Raw genomic sequence first — 15,636 nt, 5'->3', positions numbered from 1 at the left:
CTCAGAGAGGGTCACACAGCTAGATATGACAACCCGGCCTTGGGCTCTCTCAGCATAGGGGCCACTTCCCCCCCAGGCCAGGCTGCAACTCCGTTCCTCTCAGCCCTTGAATAGACACACAACTGAACTCCTGGGAGACCCCCACTTATGGTGCTCCCCTTGGGAGCATCAGGCCCTTGTGCTAGGCAGCAACCGCACACACGGATATGCCTGGTAGTGTTTTGTTTGAACATCAGTTACTCCCACATCTCCCTGCTCTATAAGGTGAAGTGAGGGGCCGAGTGGGCCACAGGTGGGGGGACAGCTCAAGGTCTCCTGAAGGCTGAGGAGGGGGATTGCAGGGCCTGACTGTAATCTCCTGGACCCCGATGCAGGGCAACAGCATAGTTCCTTAGAGGACAATGAATTGTTTTTGGTTTTTTATTTTTGCTAAGAAAGTTTCTAAGTGGCAGGTAACTGTCCCAGGGAGGGGTCCACAGTAGACACAGTTGGCCAAGCTGTCCTTCCTGCTCCTCTATGCCAGCCCCACTGCCTGCCAGTTCTCACCTCTTCAGAGCCAGAAGGTTCCCAGTAGCCGCCTCAGGAGAGGAGCCAGGCTCCCTTCATTATAGCTGCCACCCTCCCTCTCAGGGCAGCGGTAGCCCCAGCCCCAGTGAACCAGGGAAGGAGAGCTAAAGAGTAGGCCCCAGGGAGCCCAGCCCCCCACCCCAGTGACTGGAATAGGCAGGCCAGAAATGCAGGGAGGCAGCTCTGCCAGAGCAACACTTCCCCAACAGGAGAGCGAGGGCCAGAGATGCAGACAGCTGCCCCCTCCCCCTGGTGCTGAATTTGGTAGAGAATGCTGAGGCCAGGGCTGGAGGCAGGGGGAGGGAGTATAAATACCACAGGGGCCCCGGCCCCAGCACCCCGGGCCCCTCTGGTGGGAGGACCAGAGAGGATCCACACACTGGGCCTTCCGCACACCGGGGTTCCCCAGACTTGCAGGGCCCTTGCGGACTGTTAGGCCAGGCTGGTGGGGAGAACCCAGATCTTGCAGGCACCCAGCCCCCTCCCCAACCTCCACTGCTACCGCCCTGGCTTTGGGGCATGCTGGGAGGCCTGCTTGGCTCGCTGCCTCCGCAGCCTCACAAACACCTGGGCCTCCCGATCACCCTTCCGGCTCTCCAGCAGCTGCAGGATAGGATCCCCTGCGAAGAGAGGCGTTTGGGGGTCAGCCGGCGGCGCCGGGGGTGGGGGTAAGCAGTGCCTGGCTAGTGGTGGGGGTCACAGCACTGACCCGTTCCCCAGCCATCCTGAAAACTAGCGATGGACACACACCAGCCAAGCTCACGAGACAGCCTGAGGTCATCCCCTAGCTCAACCGCACTGGCACAGACACGGACCCAACTGCGTTGGAAGAGGCTGAGGTGCGCTTCAGGCTGCAACTCTTGCCTTTTTGCATGAGAACCTTAGGCTAGGGAGTCGGCCTCTTTGTGCCTCAGTTTACTTATCTGTAAAACAGCAATACCACCTGCCACAGTGCGTGGTTGTACGATTGAGAGCTAACATGCGTCAGGTGCTTAAAAGTGGCTCCTAAGTGCTTGGACATGTGACCTATTCTTACTATCCAGCCTGGAGGATGCTTGGGCTGTGCCCCCTGGTCAGAGACACTCAGGCCCTCTCCCCAAGTAAGCCTGTTAGTGACCTTCCTCCACTAGAGGGTCCCACCACACTTGGGCTAACAAATTTCCCTGGTCTCTTGATTAGACTGAGCTATCTACTCAGCACGAGCCACCACACAGACTCCACTGGCTTCCACACCCAAGGAGGGATTTCTCTGACCCCGACTTCGTTTGCTTCCCTGGGGGCCACTGCCTGAGGTTTTACAGGCTGCCCTTCCCCTGCACCCCCAGTGCTGGGCCTGGCCCCGCACCCGAAGCCTCACAGCCTCTGCCCTGGGGCTCAGGCCTACCGTTGGGCGCAGGGTAGGTGAGGGGCAGACGGGTCTGAGGCACCTCGCCAGGCTCCTCCGTCCCAGTCAGGCCCGGCACTGAGCGTAGTGGCAGAAAGGCCTCCCCTTCCAAGTCATCAGCCCCCAGCGTGTCATGGTCCAGCACCGTGAGCAGGAGGCAAGCTCCGTCCTTCCGGCACGGCTCAGCAGGCACCAGGCTGAGTGGGGGACAGAGTGGGACTCAGCTGCCTGCTCCCCCACCCCACGGTCACTGGCACCCACCCGCACACACAGTTCGCCCCTGGATCTTGAGGACAGGACAGGGCTGAGGGCGGACAGGACAGGGCTGAGGGCAGACAGGTGGGAGTTAGGATCGCAAAGCCAGTTCTCAGCCTAGTTATGTCCTGACTCCTCCTCTGTGGGCTGATACTTCAAAGTAAGGGCCTATGTCCCCAGACCTTCCCTGGAAGCAAAAGCCTCTCAGCCCAACAGGTGGGGGTCTTCCCCTCCAGTCCTGCTCCTCCTCCCGGGGTCCCAGCAAACCCCTGTGCCAGGTGCCCCTCCCTGGGACCCAAATGCGGTCATCTCAGGGGAGCCCATCGGCCTCAGGTGGGAGGAGCAGGCCCGAGGGAGGTCCGGGGCTGGGGAAGGGTGGCAGGTACAGGGACCCACTCACAATTCAAAGGTCTCATCAAACAGGGGGTGAAGGTCCTTCTTGTGCTTTTGGGTCTCCCGGGGGGCCAGCTCAGGGAACTCGTGCCTGGGCTCCAAGGTCAGTTGGACAAAGGGGTCGCTGGAGCCTGACAAGTGAGGAGGTCACCTGGGGAGGCCACCTTGCCAAGGATATCCCAGCTCCCCGCCTCGTCCAGGCCCCTGCAGCCGTGCCCTGTTCGGCAGCATCGCCCCCTCCTGGCGACCTGCAGAAACTGCACGCAGTGCTCCCGCTCGGGAGCAAACTGCCAGAGACGCGGGGGAAGGGGGCCTGAGCAAAAGACTCGGGAGCGGCCAGTGGACAGCCTGCACTCACCATTGGAGTCCAGGGGCAGCAGGCTGGAGGCGCTGAGCAGCTCCACACGCAGCTTCTGCTCAGAGGCGCGGTAGGAGACTTTGACTGTGACCGCCCCTAACTCCTCAGAAGCCGCTTCTGCCTAATAAGGGTGGGGCGCATGGGCAGTGTCGGCTGGGGCAGAGTGGAGGCGGGGCTCCAGGGACACAGGGAACGCAAGGGAGGAAAAGAGCCTCACCTGCTGCTGGATCCGGCTGCAGAAGTACTTCTGGATGAGCTCCCTGCTAGAAGCGGCCTGCAGCTCCAGGTCTTTCTGCAGAGCCTGGGAACGGGGCACAGCTGAGAAGTCACCTGAACTGTCACACTCAACCACAGCCCAGGGCTGCCCTTTGGGAACTTGCCGCCAAGAGGGGATGTCAGTTTGATACGGAAAGCACTGGGCGTTCCAGAACCTTCGACCGCAGAATGCACCCTCAGGACAGACAGGGTGGGCTTCACAGGCGTGCTCCCCCTGCAGTGGCACAGCCACCCCCTCACCATGCTTAAAAAACCTGATGCTTGGTTTAAAACACCAAAGCTCTGCTGTGGCTGCCTTTAAATTTTCAGTAATTTCTGAAAAGGGGGCTCACATTTTCTTTTCGTGCTGGGTCCCATCCGTGATGACACAGGTGAGCACAGAAAGGCAGGTGTCCCCCCCCCACCCAGCTCACCAGAAGACCCCTACCTGGAAGGTGGCTGTGTGCAGGGCCTCGGGTGGCAGGCCACAGCCCTCTGCGTAGAAGCAGATCTCCAGATTCTAGGGGGTGAGACATCAGAGGTGACCCCAGGCAGCCTCCCACCAGCATTATTTGGGGTCACTGCTATTATTACCTGAAGTGCAATCTTCAGCCTGCTAGAGGCCAGGGGGCAGCTCCGCTGGGAGGCGGCCACTTCCACCAGGACGGCGAGCGTGTGGGTCCAGAGCAGGGTCAGAAGGCTGGGGTGAGGTGCGGAGGGACGTCAGTCACAGGATAGGAGGGCGGAAGGGGAGGGAGCAGAGACACTCTTGAGAAAGGGACCCAGACCCACCCCCAGCTCCTCCCCACCCCCACCCTCCATTTCTACCTGCTTCTCAGGTAGGGCTGGAGCCACAGGCAGGAGTGGGGCAGGGAGGACAAGGGGTGGGGGGGCAGGCGGGCGGGGCCAGTCCCAACCAATGTGTCTCATAACCTAGCAGAGAAGCCTGCTCAGTAGGATTATCAAACCCCAACAAACAAGGTGGGGAGGGGAGGCTGGTCCCCCAGTGACAGAATCAGGATTCAGTAGAGGAGTGGCCAGAATGAAGAGGATTCCAGCATGGATAAGGATGGATAAGCTGTCAGGAGAAAAAAATAGCAACCAAGCCACAGTCCTACTAACTACCTGAAAGAACTGAATTTTGACACGCCAAAGTAGATTCAGGCAGTTAAGTACAAAAAAAAAAAAAAAAAAAAAAAAAAAAAATGGGTTGTGTAATTAAGAACGGGGAAGGTCATACTAATTAAAGGTAGTTAATGTAGTCAACATATTTGGGTGCTTATTATGCCCCCAGACAATGTTCTAATGGCTGTTGAGACAGCAGTGAGTGAAATCCCTGGAGTGGGGATTTAACTCTGTTTCAGCTGAACAAATGGCATGTTGTGGCCTGAGAAATGAAGAAGGCGGGCTTCCCGGGGGCCGCTGCACCAGGAGTGGTACGCGGGGAGCAGGGCAGCAGCCTCAGAGCCCGGATCCCATGGGGAGGACCCACGGCCATCGGTCTGCAGCGCGCCAACCACTTCCTTTGCACAGGCGCTACATTCGACACCCCACGTGACTCACTTGGTCCTCATTAAAGGCCAGAACTATGATCATCTGCACGGAAAACTTGAGTAATCTGTGCACTCCGCCCACCGAGCAACAGCAAAGCTAGAGTCTGAATTCAAGTGGGCTGGGGCCCACACTCTTGACTTCTAGCCATGCTGCCCAGGCCCCTGCTCGAAGAGAGACCCTAACTAGGGGCACCTGGGAGGCTCAGTCGGTTAAGTGCCCGATTTCGGCTTAGGTCATGATCTGATCTCACCATTCGTGGGTTCAAGCCCCACATCAGGCTCTGTGTGGAGAGCCTGGAGCCTGCTTTGGATACTATGTCTCCCTCTCACTCGGCCCCTCCCCTGCGCTCTCTCTCTCTCTCTCTCTCTCTCTCTCTCTCTCCCTCTCTCAAAAATAAATAAACATTAAAAAAAATTTTTTTTAAAGGCACCCTAACTAGAAGTTCCCCTGAATCATGGGAGAATACCCATTGCCTGTAACGTTAGGAGGGGAGATGAGCCAGCAAGGCCCACAGACAGCCCACGGCTAAAGGAGAAGGCAGCTTTCTGCTCAGCCTAAAGGGAAATGGGCAAGTGTGTGAGGAAGTGAGCCCCCTGTCCCTGGAGGTGAGCCTTGAAGCAGAGGCTGGTTGCATCCTCCCCTGAGAATGGATGCTGAGGCCGGGAAAGAGGGGCTGGTGGGAGGCGGTGGGGCGCCGCAGGGCGGGAGGCTGCCGCAGACCTGTTGAAGTTCTCCTGCACCAAGTTGGCGTTCATGTAGCAGAGCTCCACTTCCAGAAACTTCATCAGGGGCAGAATGGCCTGGGGAGAGGGGTGGGCAGCACGTCTGGTTCTGGCCCATTCCCATGCCCTGACTCGGAAGGGCAAACAGGACCGGGAGCTTTTGTGCACTTGCTTTGGGACGCCTGCAGGACCTGACCCCTGCCCACAGCCGGCTCCAGCCACACTGGCCTCCTGTACGCGCGGTCCTGGCTCGGGGCCCTGGCCTTTGCCGTTCCCTCCCCTGGAAATCCTCATGGCTCCTTCTCTGGCTTCCTTTAGGTCTGGGCTCAGCTGTCACCCTTGAGGAAGGCTTTCTCCAGCCACTGTCTAAAAATATCTCCATTTTCGGGGCGCCTGGGTGGCGCAGTCGGTTAGGCGTCCGACTTCAGCTCAGGTCACGATCTCGCGGTCCGTGAGTTCGAGCCCCGCATCGGGCTCTGGGCTGATGGCTCAGAGCCTGGAGCCTGCTTCCGATTCTGTGTCTCCCTCTCTCTCTGCCCCTCCCCCGTTCATGCTCTGTCTCTCTCTGTCTCAAAAATAAATAAACGTTAAAAAAAAAATTAAAATAAACAAAAATATCTCCATTTTCTCTAGCACTTATTATCTAACATGCCATGTGTGTGCACGCACACACACACGTACATATGGTTCTAGTTACATACATGTACTTGGCTCTGCCACCTCCCCTACCAGAATGTAAGCTCTAGGAAGGGCGGACTTTTCGTAATTTTTGTTCATTGATATATATCCCAGTGCCTAAGTCAGTGCCTGGGACAGAGTGAGTGCTTCAATAGTTGATGACTTAATGAGTCAGCGTCTCCCAAACAACCGAAGGTACGCATCACTGTGCCCCTGACAGGTGAGGATGCTCGAATCAGCTGGCTTGTGCAAACAGGAGCTGAGAAGGATGCACGCCCAGATCTGTCTGGCTGCAAAGTCCAAGCTTTCCCCGACTGCAGTCCCCACACTGATGCTGGGGGAGTCCGTGGAATGACCCAACCCTGCCCCCTCAGCATCCAAGGAGGAAACCGAGGTCCAGGAGGGAACATTTCTGGCCCAAGTCTGGGGGACTCATCGCTGACATCCCACCGACTTCAGCTCCCTGCCACCCTAAGCCCCTTTGGCAAAGCTGAGCAGGGGGGGCCACTCACATCCTCAGGCAGGACAGACTCCTTGACAGTCACGAGCTTCTGGATGTGCTTGGCAATGCCCACCTCCAGCTGCGGACACAAAGCAGGAGGGAGACCAGGGCGTGAGTGCGGGGAGGACGGGGCGAGGCCACTTGGAGCCTGGGTTTAGGTTCGGGAAGGGGTAGGGGCCGGACGTCAGCCCAAGTCCGGTGGGGGGCGGGGGTGGGGGGGTGGGCTGCGGATCAGACAAGGTACCTGCTCGGCCAGGGTGCGGACGCCAGTGCGGATCTCGTGGCCCAGCCCGGCCAGCGCGCCCTGCAGCTGGGCATACAGCGTGTTCTGCAGCTGCCCCTGCTCCAGCACAGCCCCTACCCGCTGTTCCAGCGCCTCCCATGCCAGCTGGGTGGGCAGCTTGCCGATCACCAGCCGCAGCTGCTCCATGTCGTTCACCACCACGCATAGCTGAGGGCAGGCACGGGCGCAGGAGGCAGAGCTTCCGGAGTTGTGCCGGACTGGCAGCCCCTACCCCCACCCCGGTCCCCGACACCCAGGTCTGGCCCTTACCATGTTGGCCGCCTGGCCCTGGTCCTTCTGGCCTGCGGAGAGCTCCCGGGCCCGGGTCTTTATGAGGCTGCAGTACACCAGGGCCAGCCGACAGGTATCCTGGGGTGGGGAGAGGAGGATCAACGCGGGGGGAGCCCACGAGGGGGTCAATGTGGAGAGGCACGGAAATCTCGGTGACTTGGGGATTTAAGACACAGGCCTTCGGAGGCTGCTGGGGCAGGAGGAGCTGGGGAGAAAGAGGGTGAGTGAAATGGGGCTGTCCTAGAAAGGAGGGGAAGGACCCACGAAGACGCCGCACCTCCACAAACTTGACGGTGATCATGAAGGCCTCCTCTGGGTCGGGCCAGTCCAGCTGCCGGGCAGTATGGCTGATCTGGGCGAAACAGGTGGACAGATCCACGGCTGATGTGCTGTGCTTGGTCAGTTCACCCAGGGGCACCAACTGGGGGATGGGAGAGGGTGCAGAAAGGAGGGCTCAGGCCTTGCCAGATTCCTGCTCCTCCCTCCCTCCTTCCTTCCGCAAGCATGCAGGACGGGGCGGGGCCGGGGGTGGGGGCGGACTACCAGGGGTGCGAGCGAGGCTCCCCACCCAGGGACCCCCCCCCCCCCCCCCCGGCTGCACAGATCAGTCTGTGAAGGAAAGCCACGCTCTACGCCAAGGATATCGGGAGGCGGTGTTTTGCACAACTGGCTTCAAGAGCCGGTTACCAGCTTCTGCACATCCTGGAGGTACAAGCAGAGCCCCGAGCCCCACCCCCAAAGCTGGGACCCCATCCCTGATCTCGGGCCCCGCCCCCACCTCATCCATCTGCACAGCGCGCTGCACCCGCGCCAGGGCCACACTGTACGTCTTCTGCAGCCAGGAGGGGACGGCGGGCTGGAACCAGCGGTGAAAGCCATCCAGGGCCAGGACTCCATCCCTGGGGAGGGCCGGGGCTCAGCCTGGGAGCCTCTCCTCAGCCCTCCTCTCTCTCTTGTGCTGACCCACCACTGCCCACCTCTCTGCGGGGACTGGGCCCAGCTGGCAGAGCTCCTTGAGGCTGACATAGAGCTGGAATAGACTCTCGCCCACCTCCGGGGACACGGGGCTGCCCGCCACCGCCGCCGTGTGGTCCTGTACCCGCTTGGCCACCTGCGAAGGGAAGGCGTGGGGACGGGGCTCCAGAGCCAGGCTAGGGGGCACGGCCCGGAGACACGGGGCGAGACTCACCAGCCACTGAAGCTCCGGGAAAGCCATGGAGAAGAGGTTGACCTTGAGCGCACTGGAAGGAAGGCGACAGGTGTGACCTGGTGGCACACACAGGGGTCCTTCTGGTCCCTCTCCTGAGCCCCTGCCGCACTACCTCCCAACCCAGCCACCCGCTCACTTCTGGAAGATCTTGTTCCATGTGCGCTGGCACTGGTGTAGGTCGCCAATGATGTCCTGCACCAGGCTCAGCAAGGCCTTGCCTGCCTGCAGCATGCCCTGGCAGGGACAGAGGTGCGCTGAGCAGGGCTGCAAGGGGCGAGCACCCCACCCCGCCGCCCTGCCCGGGCCCCCTCACCTGCACCATGGGCTGATGGTGCTGCTGCTTCAGGTGGAACCATTCGACGGTGCCGGCCTGCGGGCAAAGAGGCGGTGAGCAGGGAGGGTCACTGGGCTCAGGCACGTGCCCTCCTCGTCCCCAGGGTGAGTACCCATACCCGCAGCGCCTCGGTCACCAGGCGGGGCAGGGGGGCGCTGTCGGGGCACAGCTCCCTAAAGGCCTTCATCTTGCACATCTGTACCAGGACCCTGTGGGGACAGACGGCTGGGTCCAGGATGCCCGCTGCCCCTGCACCCTCCCCTCCCATCCCCAGCAGGCTGCCGCATCCCTGCGGGCACCCTCGTTCCTGGCCTCACTGAAGAGGGGGAAGGGGTGGCCGCTGACCTGAGAAGAGACTGCAGCCGGGCTGGGGAGTCGGGGACAGAGAGGGGGAAAACAGACCGGAACCTCCTGATGAGGGAGAGGCCGTAGGCCAGCAGGTTGCGGAACGAGGCAGCCAGCTCTTCTTGCTGCAGGGCCAGGCAGAGTCGGGAGCTGCTTTAGGGGGCCCGGACCGCCATCCCCGCACCCTGAGCTCTGCCTGCCCAACACCCCTCATTCCACCCCAGCCCACCTGTTCTGCCTTGAGCCGGCCCTGGATCCACTGGTACTCGATGCTGGTGATGGGGTGCAGGAGGCAGCTGCTCGGGAACTCCAGGCTCTGGTAGAGACGACTATAGGCCAGCCACTGCCTGCAGCGGACAGGAAGCCCTCAGCCCCGCCAGGCGGGGCAGCGTCCTTCCCGCTGCTCACCGGCCCTGGGGAGGGACAGCGAGGTGCCCTGCCCCCCAGACCTCCTATGGACCCCCATCAACCTCACCAAGTTGTTTTTCAAACATGTAAATGAATCATCTGTTCCTCAAATTGGGATATTTGTGATTTAAAGATTCAGGATCTCGGGGCGCCTGGCTGGCTCAGTTGGTCAAGGGGCGGACTCTTGATTTCAGCTCAGGTCATGATCTCACGGTTGTGAGTTTGAGCCCCGCGTCGGGCTCTGCGCTCACAGTAGAGAGATTCTCCATCTCTCTCTCTGCCCCTCCCCCTGCTCATGCGTGCTCTCTCTCTTTCTCAAAAATAAATAAACGTTAAAAAAAAATATTTAACATAAAAAAAATAAGAAGAATTCAGGATTTCTTGCTTCTTTCGAAAAAAAGATTTGGAGACTTGAGCCTTCATGCACACGTGCCAAACATCAGCTGGGACTGCCCCATAGACAGTTTAGGGGACACTGCACGGAGGTGATGACCAAGCTGAAATGTGGCCCAAGCGGGACCGTGAAGGAGGACGGAAGAGAAGAGCAGCCCAGGGACAGGCCTCGTCCCGACCGGGACGCCGCACTGCATGCTCGGGCCCCGCAGGACGCTGGGCCCTCGCTGTGGGTGCCCGTTCCCAGGCCCAGCCTCACCCACATCCCCTGTCCGCCTATCTGGGAATACCCACCTGCCCAGGGTCCTACAAGCTGCCCTTCTCCCCCAGCCCCCTTCCGGCCCCTACTCAAGTGCCAAGTGTCAGCCGTGGCCCCGGGGCAGCGGGCACCGTCATTCCTCCTGGCCTGGCCAGCGCCCGGGGTGCCCCCAGTTCTGTACTCCTCACCCGCACAGGAACACCTGAGGACTCGCGCGTGCCCCTTCCCTCGTTCCCACAACCTCTTGGGGCACAGGGGATGGGACAGGCCCTCAGCACAGATGTGGTAATGCCGGCGCGCAAGTCTGTTGACTCAAGGGTGGTGGTGCTGGAAGACGGGGCTGCCGATCTGGGGCAGGGGTGGCGAATTCAAATGCCAGGGAGTGACGTGGGCCGATGGCAGCCGTGAGGGGCCGGGGAGGCCGTGCGCTCCGTCGTGGCCAGCTACAGCCCAGCAGAACGACAGCACTTAGGGTCCGTGGGAAGCCGGACACGCGACTCCATGTGGAAAACCTCCAGATTTGTAAAAGTGGGCAACTGACTCAAAACTTAAAACACAGGGAGACCGCCGGAGAAGCGTCCAACTCCTGATTTCGGCTCAGGTCGTGGTCTGAGTTCGAGCCCCGCATCAGGCTCTATGCCGACGGCAAGGAGCTTGCTCGGGCTTCTCTCTCTCTCTCTCTCTCTGCACGCCCAACCCGCGTAAATAAGCCCACGAAATAAACCGGCGTAAATAAACCCGCGTAAATAAACTTAAAACAAAAACAACTTAGAACACACGGTTGGGGCCCAACAGAAATCTCCCGAGGGTTCGACTTTGAGCTGCCAGCCTGTAGGAGGACAGGCGACCCTCCCGGGTGCTGGGCCGTGCACTCACGCCAGGGACTGGTGGAAGTCGGACAGGTCCTTCTGCGTGGCATGGAGAAAGAGGATGGTCGCAGCCTGGGGACTCAGCGACCCATCCCAGGAGGTACTGCCCGCCTGCGGGGACAGGTGGAGGGGTGTCAGGACCCAGCAGGCGAGCCCCGTACCACGCGGCGCCGGGAGGGCAAGTACCTGGTGCTGGGTGACCTCGTGGGACACGAGCTGCTGCAGCAGGTGGAGGTGCACCGTGTAGCTGGGCTGGGCGCGGCTGGCCCCGGTGGCTCTCTGCAACGGGGCCAGCACGGCGGCGAGTGGAGGGCCCCGCGCCCGGCGCGGCCCGTCCAGCCACCCCAGGCAGGCCCCTGGACGCTCCCTGCACCCGGCCCCCAACCTACCCGCTTGTGAATGAGCTGGAACTGGAGGTGGCACTGACCACGGTCGGGGTAGGTCTCGGTGCAGGGCTCCAGAGGGTACCACTGATCCTCTTGGCAGCGTAGGTCCTGGCGGGAAGGGCGGGCAGGGGGTGCCCGTGCCCATGAGTGGCACGAATCTCACACAGTTGGGGGCGGAGGAGGCAAGAGGAGGGGAGACCCCAGGCCCTGCCTGGTGTGGACCCAGTACCGCTCCCCTGAACTCCTCGTGAACCCCCGTTCGGTCTCCTTCCTGAGCCTCTTTCCTGACCCCACTCACCTGTAACCTCAGAACCACGTTCCCCAGAAAATCATCCTGGCCTTTGTCCTTCCGGGCCTCCTTAAAGATCCTGTTTCAGGCAGGGTCCATGAGGGGGATGGGCCAAGACGCTGAGGGGTCAGGCTGGGATCCGTCCCCATCCTGGGCCCAGACACAGCCTGCAGCCCAGCAGACAACCCGCATGCCCGGGGAGGGCAGAGGGGCCCACACGCCCTCCCCAGGAACCTGCTCCCCACGGCATTCACCTCCGCAGCCCGTGCAGATCGGTGAGTTCCCCGAGCTTCTGTCTGACAGACTCCACGGTATCCAGGTCCCTGAGGGGGGCGAAGGTCTGAGCAGGAGGCAGGGAGGGTGTCCTGGGAGCCCCTGACCCCTTTGGGAGGAGGGTCTACCCCGCCCCCACTCGCCCCCTTTCTCTCCCTGACCCCGCCAGGCAGGGGACGCCCCTCACCACATGTCCAGATGGAAGCTTGAGTTGCTTATGTCCTCAAACTCCCTACAGGGAGGAAAGGGCACGGCTGAGGGCCTTGGAGGGCCGGAGCCAAACAGAGCCTGTCCCTGGGAGCTCCCTCCCCCACTCCGCCACTGTCCAGTCTGACCCCTCCTAGCAAACTGCTCCTCCGTCCTCTAAGGCAAGGCTTCGGCCTACCCCCCGGACCAACCCAGTCCAACCCTCCACACCCCGCCTGCACACGTGGGCCACTGCTCTGTCCTGTCTGGCCTCCCGTCTATCTCTGGCCCAGGGAGTAGGCTCCTCCTCCGGTCAGGCCAAGTCACCTCCCCTAAGTCAGGAAGTCCCGCTGATCTCACTGAGGGGATAGGGGCTGGGGCCGGGCCACGTACAGGATGAAGGTCTCCTCCCAGACAGGGTTGAGGGTCTGGGTGATGACCTGGGTGCGGTGGGTCTGCTCCTCTGGGATGGTGTGCCTCACCACAGCCTTCTGCCGATGCCGGGACCCAGGGCTGCCTCCTGGCGCGCCTACCCCCTGCTCAATGCCCAGCAGGCAGTAGGGGTCACTGAATCCTGAGGAAGGGGGGGAAGGACGAGGCCACCAGGGTGTTGGCCAGGCTCCCTGGGAGACTCCCTCATCACCCCAGGGGCAGAGCCCCAGCCCATCCACAGACTCGAAGGGCCCAGGGTCAGCAGCACCCAGGTGAGCCCCGGGGGACGTCTGGGAGATGGGAGCTCCCTCCCAGTTCTGGGACAGCCTGATGGGGAGGAGATGTTGGCAAGAAGGCCCTCAGGGACCCTCACCCTCTACTCACCACTGACATCTTTGCCCAGAATGCCCTTGGCTTGTTTCACCGTTGCCTTCAGACAAAATATTGGCTTCTGGAAGGATGGGAGGGTGAGCCTGACTCCTGGAGGGAGCTGGGCTTCCCTGTCCTAGCCTAGGGAGGACCTGGACCAGGGTTACCTCAAGCTTCTGGACCTTCTGCAGCAGCTGCTGGTGTTCCTCGGGCCCCATGTGGAAGGCCTGGTGGGATGGGAGCGTAAGAGACTTAGGGCACAGGGTGGGGACGGCCGGTGGGGAAGAGGACTCCTGCCTGAGTCCAGGCTGCAGGATGGCGAGCGGATTGGGGGCTGGGCTCACCTCCTGCAGGTATCGAAGCAGCTCTGAGGCCTCCGTCACATGGTTGGGCTCAGGCTGACCCAGGCGGTGCAGGATGGTGTAGAGAGCTTCCTCGTAGAGTAGGGCCCGCTGAGGCACAGCACAGTCACCTCAGGGACCCCTGTCAGCCCACTGCAAGGTGAGCCCCCCCCACCCCGTCCCCCTCCATCTACCCCTGGCACCAGCACTGCACTCCCAAAGCTGGGACGAGGCACCCCCAACGTGTAGGGGATGGGGGGGGGGTTAAGACCCAGAAGTCTCCCTCCCCTGCTGTTGCCATCAGCCTTGGCCAGTGGCCAAGGAGAGTGTTCTGAAGAATGTGGGGCTGCCTCCCAGCACCTCACTGCCTCCCCAATACTCTGATTCTTACCTCTTCAGGGGAGAAGTGGTGGGATGGAGGCTCGATCTGGGGAGCAAGGTGAAAAGACTGATGTCCCCAAGGCCTGGACCAGGGCTCAGACAGCAGGAATGGCTCCTCACCGAGCAGGCCCAGGCCTAGGGCTGCGGGGTCCCCGGCCTCCAACCCACCAGGGCTGCACACCTGTTCCCACAGCAGGCCTCCCGGGAGTCCAGGCCCCGGACCGCCTTCCTTGTCCCCTGGCCGGCCGCGGCTGAAGTCCATTGGCGCTTGGCTGCCCCAGCAGGGTGAGCTTGCGGCACCCGTGGCCCCAACCTCCCTTCCTTCCCCAGAGGAAGCAGCACCGCTTATCGGGTCGGCCACGCTCACACCCCAGCGGCGGAAGTGAGGCCCAGCAGTGGAGGTGGGAGACTGGGGGACATGCCAAGCAGGCCTGGGGGCCGCTCAGCTGGTCCCCCCCCCCCCCAGCACCCCAGCCCACGGCAGGGCCGCTCCCTAACAGCTGGTGACTTTGGAGCTGGAGGAGCAGAGGATGGGGTGGGGTGGCCCCACCAAAGGGACAGGCTCAGAGAGCCTCAGACCCCAAGACCTGAGGCCCAGGATGGCCCAGAGAACACGCGGCAGCCCCCGGTCTGCCAACCCAGAAGGTCCTGCCCAGGTGCCGTGAAAGGCAGGGAAGGGACCACACCCTTAGCCCCAGCCCGTGAGAGGTGGAGCCCCGCACCCTGGCCACTCTCCTCACTGAGGTCACTCCTACCTCCTGAGCCGTTCGGGGCAGGGGATCCTGCAGATCTCTGACCCTGCGGCGCCTTATCTTGATGGCCTGGCGTAAGAGGGGAGGGCGCCGCTGGGACTGGGAGAGGTGTGTCGCCATGGTGGCCCGTTCTGCCCTTCCCCTCTGCCGAGCCGCTGCCGCAGGGTGAAGATCGAGAAGCCACAGGATTATGCAAAGAGCACCGGGTGCCACCCTGCGCCAGGGAGGGGTAGGGGCCGGCGGGCTGGGGGAGGTTCCGGTCAGGGTTTCACCACCTCTGAGGCCTGTACCTTCCTCCCTCCGGCCTGCTGGGGTCCTGGGAGGAACTCTCCCAAACGGGAGGCAGGTGGACCCGGTGGGCGGGTCTGGCTCCACCCCACCCTCCCACAGAGGCCGGGAGACGGGGGGCGTCCAGCGTTCCCCAGCAGGGGGCGTCAGCGCCACCCTGCCCCCTCCCAGCTGTGCACCCGGCTGGGCCAGGGGCCGAGGGGAGCTGTCCCGTGTCGGTGGGGTTCTCACCCACAGACCTAGAGCGGAGCTGGGCAGGGCACAGGGTGGGGGCTCCAGAGAGGCATCTCCCGAGCGGGCAGCCAACTGCTCAGCCTGCTCCACTCCACAGGTGACATTCCACCAAGGTGACTGGGCCAAGCTGTGCTGGGCGGAGACGGCCCCGGGGCCCCTGCCCCCACAAGGACATCAAGAGGGTGCTCCCTTCACATGCCCTTGTAGGGGGTTTGCCAACCCCAGGGACTCCTGGGTGGGGCTGGCCAGAGGACGAGGCTGGAGAGACGGTGCAGCCCAGCAAGAAGGGACAGGAAAATAGGACACTTCAGTGCTGGGCTTTCTGAGCTCCCACAGGCATGGATGCCACACCCATGGCCTTCCTCCAGGCCAGGGCCCAGGGGGGTGCAGGCCTGGGCACGGAGGTTGGCTCTTCCCTGCTCCCAGGCACGGAGCTTCACAAGGAGAAGGCACCCGCAGGAGGGGCCACCTGACATGTCCCTCCCACAGGCACCCTTCCACGAGGTGGTGAGCACAGCAGCCCGGCCCCTGGTTCTAAAGCTCCCAGCCCAGGACAGCTGCTGGGCTGCCCCAGGCCCCAGGGGACCCCGTGGGAGGGCAAAGTTGCTGAGTAACCACCGTGGAATGGAGACGTGGGAGGCCGGA

The 15,636-nt window shown here is 62.0% G+C and overlaps 1 protein-coding gene across 5 annotated transcripts; it reads right to left on the bottom strand.

Annotated features, from left to right (window-relative positions):
• Positions 1-910: 910 nt before the first annotated feature.
• On the bottom strand, positions 911-15,158 carry UNC13D (unc-13 homolog D). Of its 5 annotated transcripts, none has more exons than XM_058704644.1 (33): positions 14,997-15,158; positions 14,473-14,624; positions 13,728-13,763; positions 13,340-13,447; positions 13,163-13,222; positions 13,011-13,077; positions 12,588-12,768; positions 12,196-12,240; positions 11,990-12,058; positions 11,745-11,814; positions 11,450-11,554; positions 11,247-11,339; positions 11,068-11,171; positions 9,361-9,478; positions 9,132-9,256; positions 8,905-8,995; positions 8,766-8,822; positions 8,589-8,686; positions 8,432-8,483; positions 8,220-8,353; positions 8,021-8,141; positions 7,520-7,663; positions 7,222-7,320; positions 6,913-7,119; positions 6,679-6,747; positions 5,487-5,566; positions 3,807-3,912; positions 3,661-3,732; positions 3,175-3,258; positions 2,958-3,078; positions 2,607-2,730; positions 1,952-2,148; positions 911-1,187 (listed from the first exon to the last, which is right to left on the bottom strand). In XM_058704644.1, exons 2-33 carry the CDS (start codon positions 14,587-14,589, stop codon positions 1,066-1,068), a joined length of 3,276 nt encoding a protein of 1,091 aa, XP_058560627.1. In that variant the 5' UTR covers positions 14,590-14,624; positions 14,997-15,158; the 3' UTR covers positions 911-1,065. The 5 variants fall into 5 exon arrangements, 4 of the variants coding, with proteins under 4 accessions (XP_058560627.1, XP_058560626.1, XP_058560628.1 ...); XM_058704643.1 differs by having other exon boundaries at positions 14,473-14,683; positions 14,997-15,157; XM_058704645.1 differs by lacking the exon at positions 14,997-15,158 and adding an exon at positions 13,899-14,038 and having other exon boundaries at positions 14,473-14,850.
• Between the last annotated feature and the right edge of the window lie 478 nt (positions 15,159-15,636).

The sequence above is a fragment of the Neofelis nebulosa genome, chromosome 16, assembly GCF_028018385.1.
Source record: "Neofelis nebulosa isolate mNeoNeb1 chromosome 16, mNeoNeb1.pri, whole genome shotgun sequence".
Classification (NCBI taxonomy): Eukaryota; Metazoa; Chordata; class Mammalia; order Carnivora; family Felidae; genus Neofelis; species Neofelis nebulosa.
Note: the sequence above shows the minus strand (reverse complement) of the source record. Positions and strands in the feature narration are given on the sequence as shown.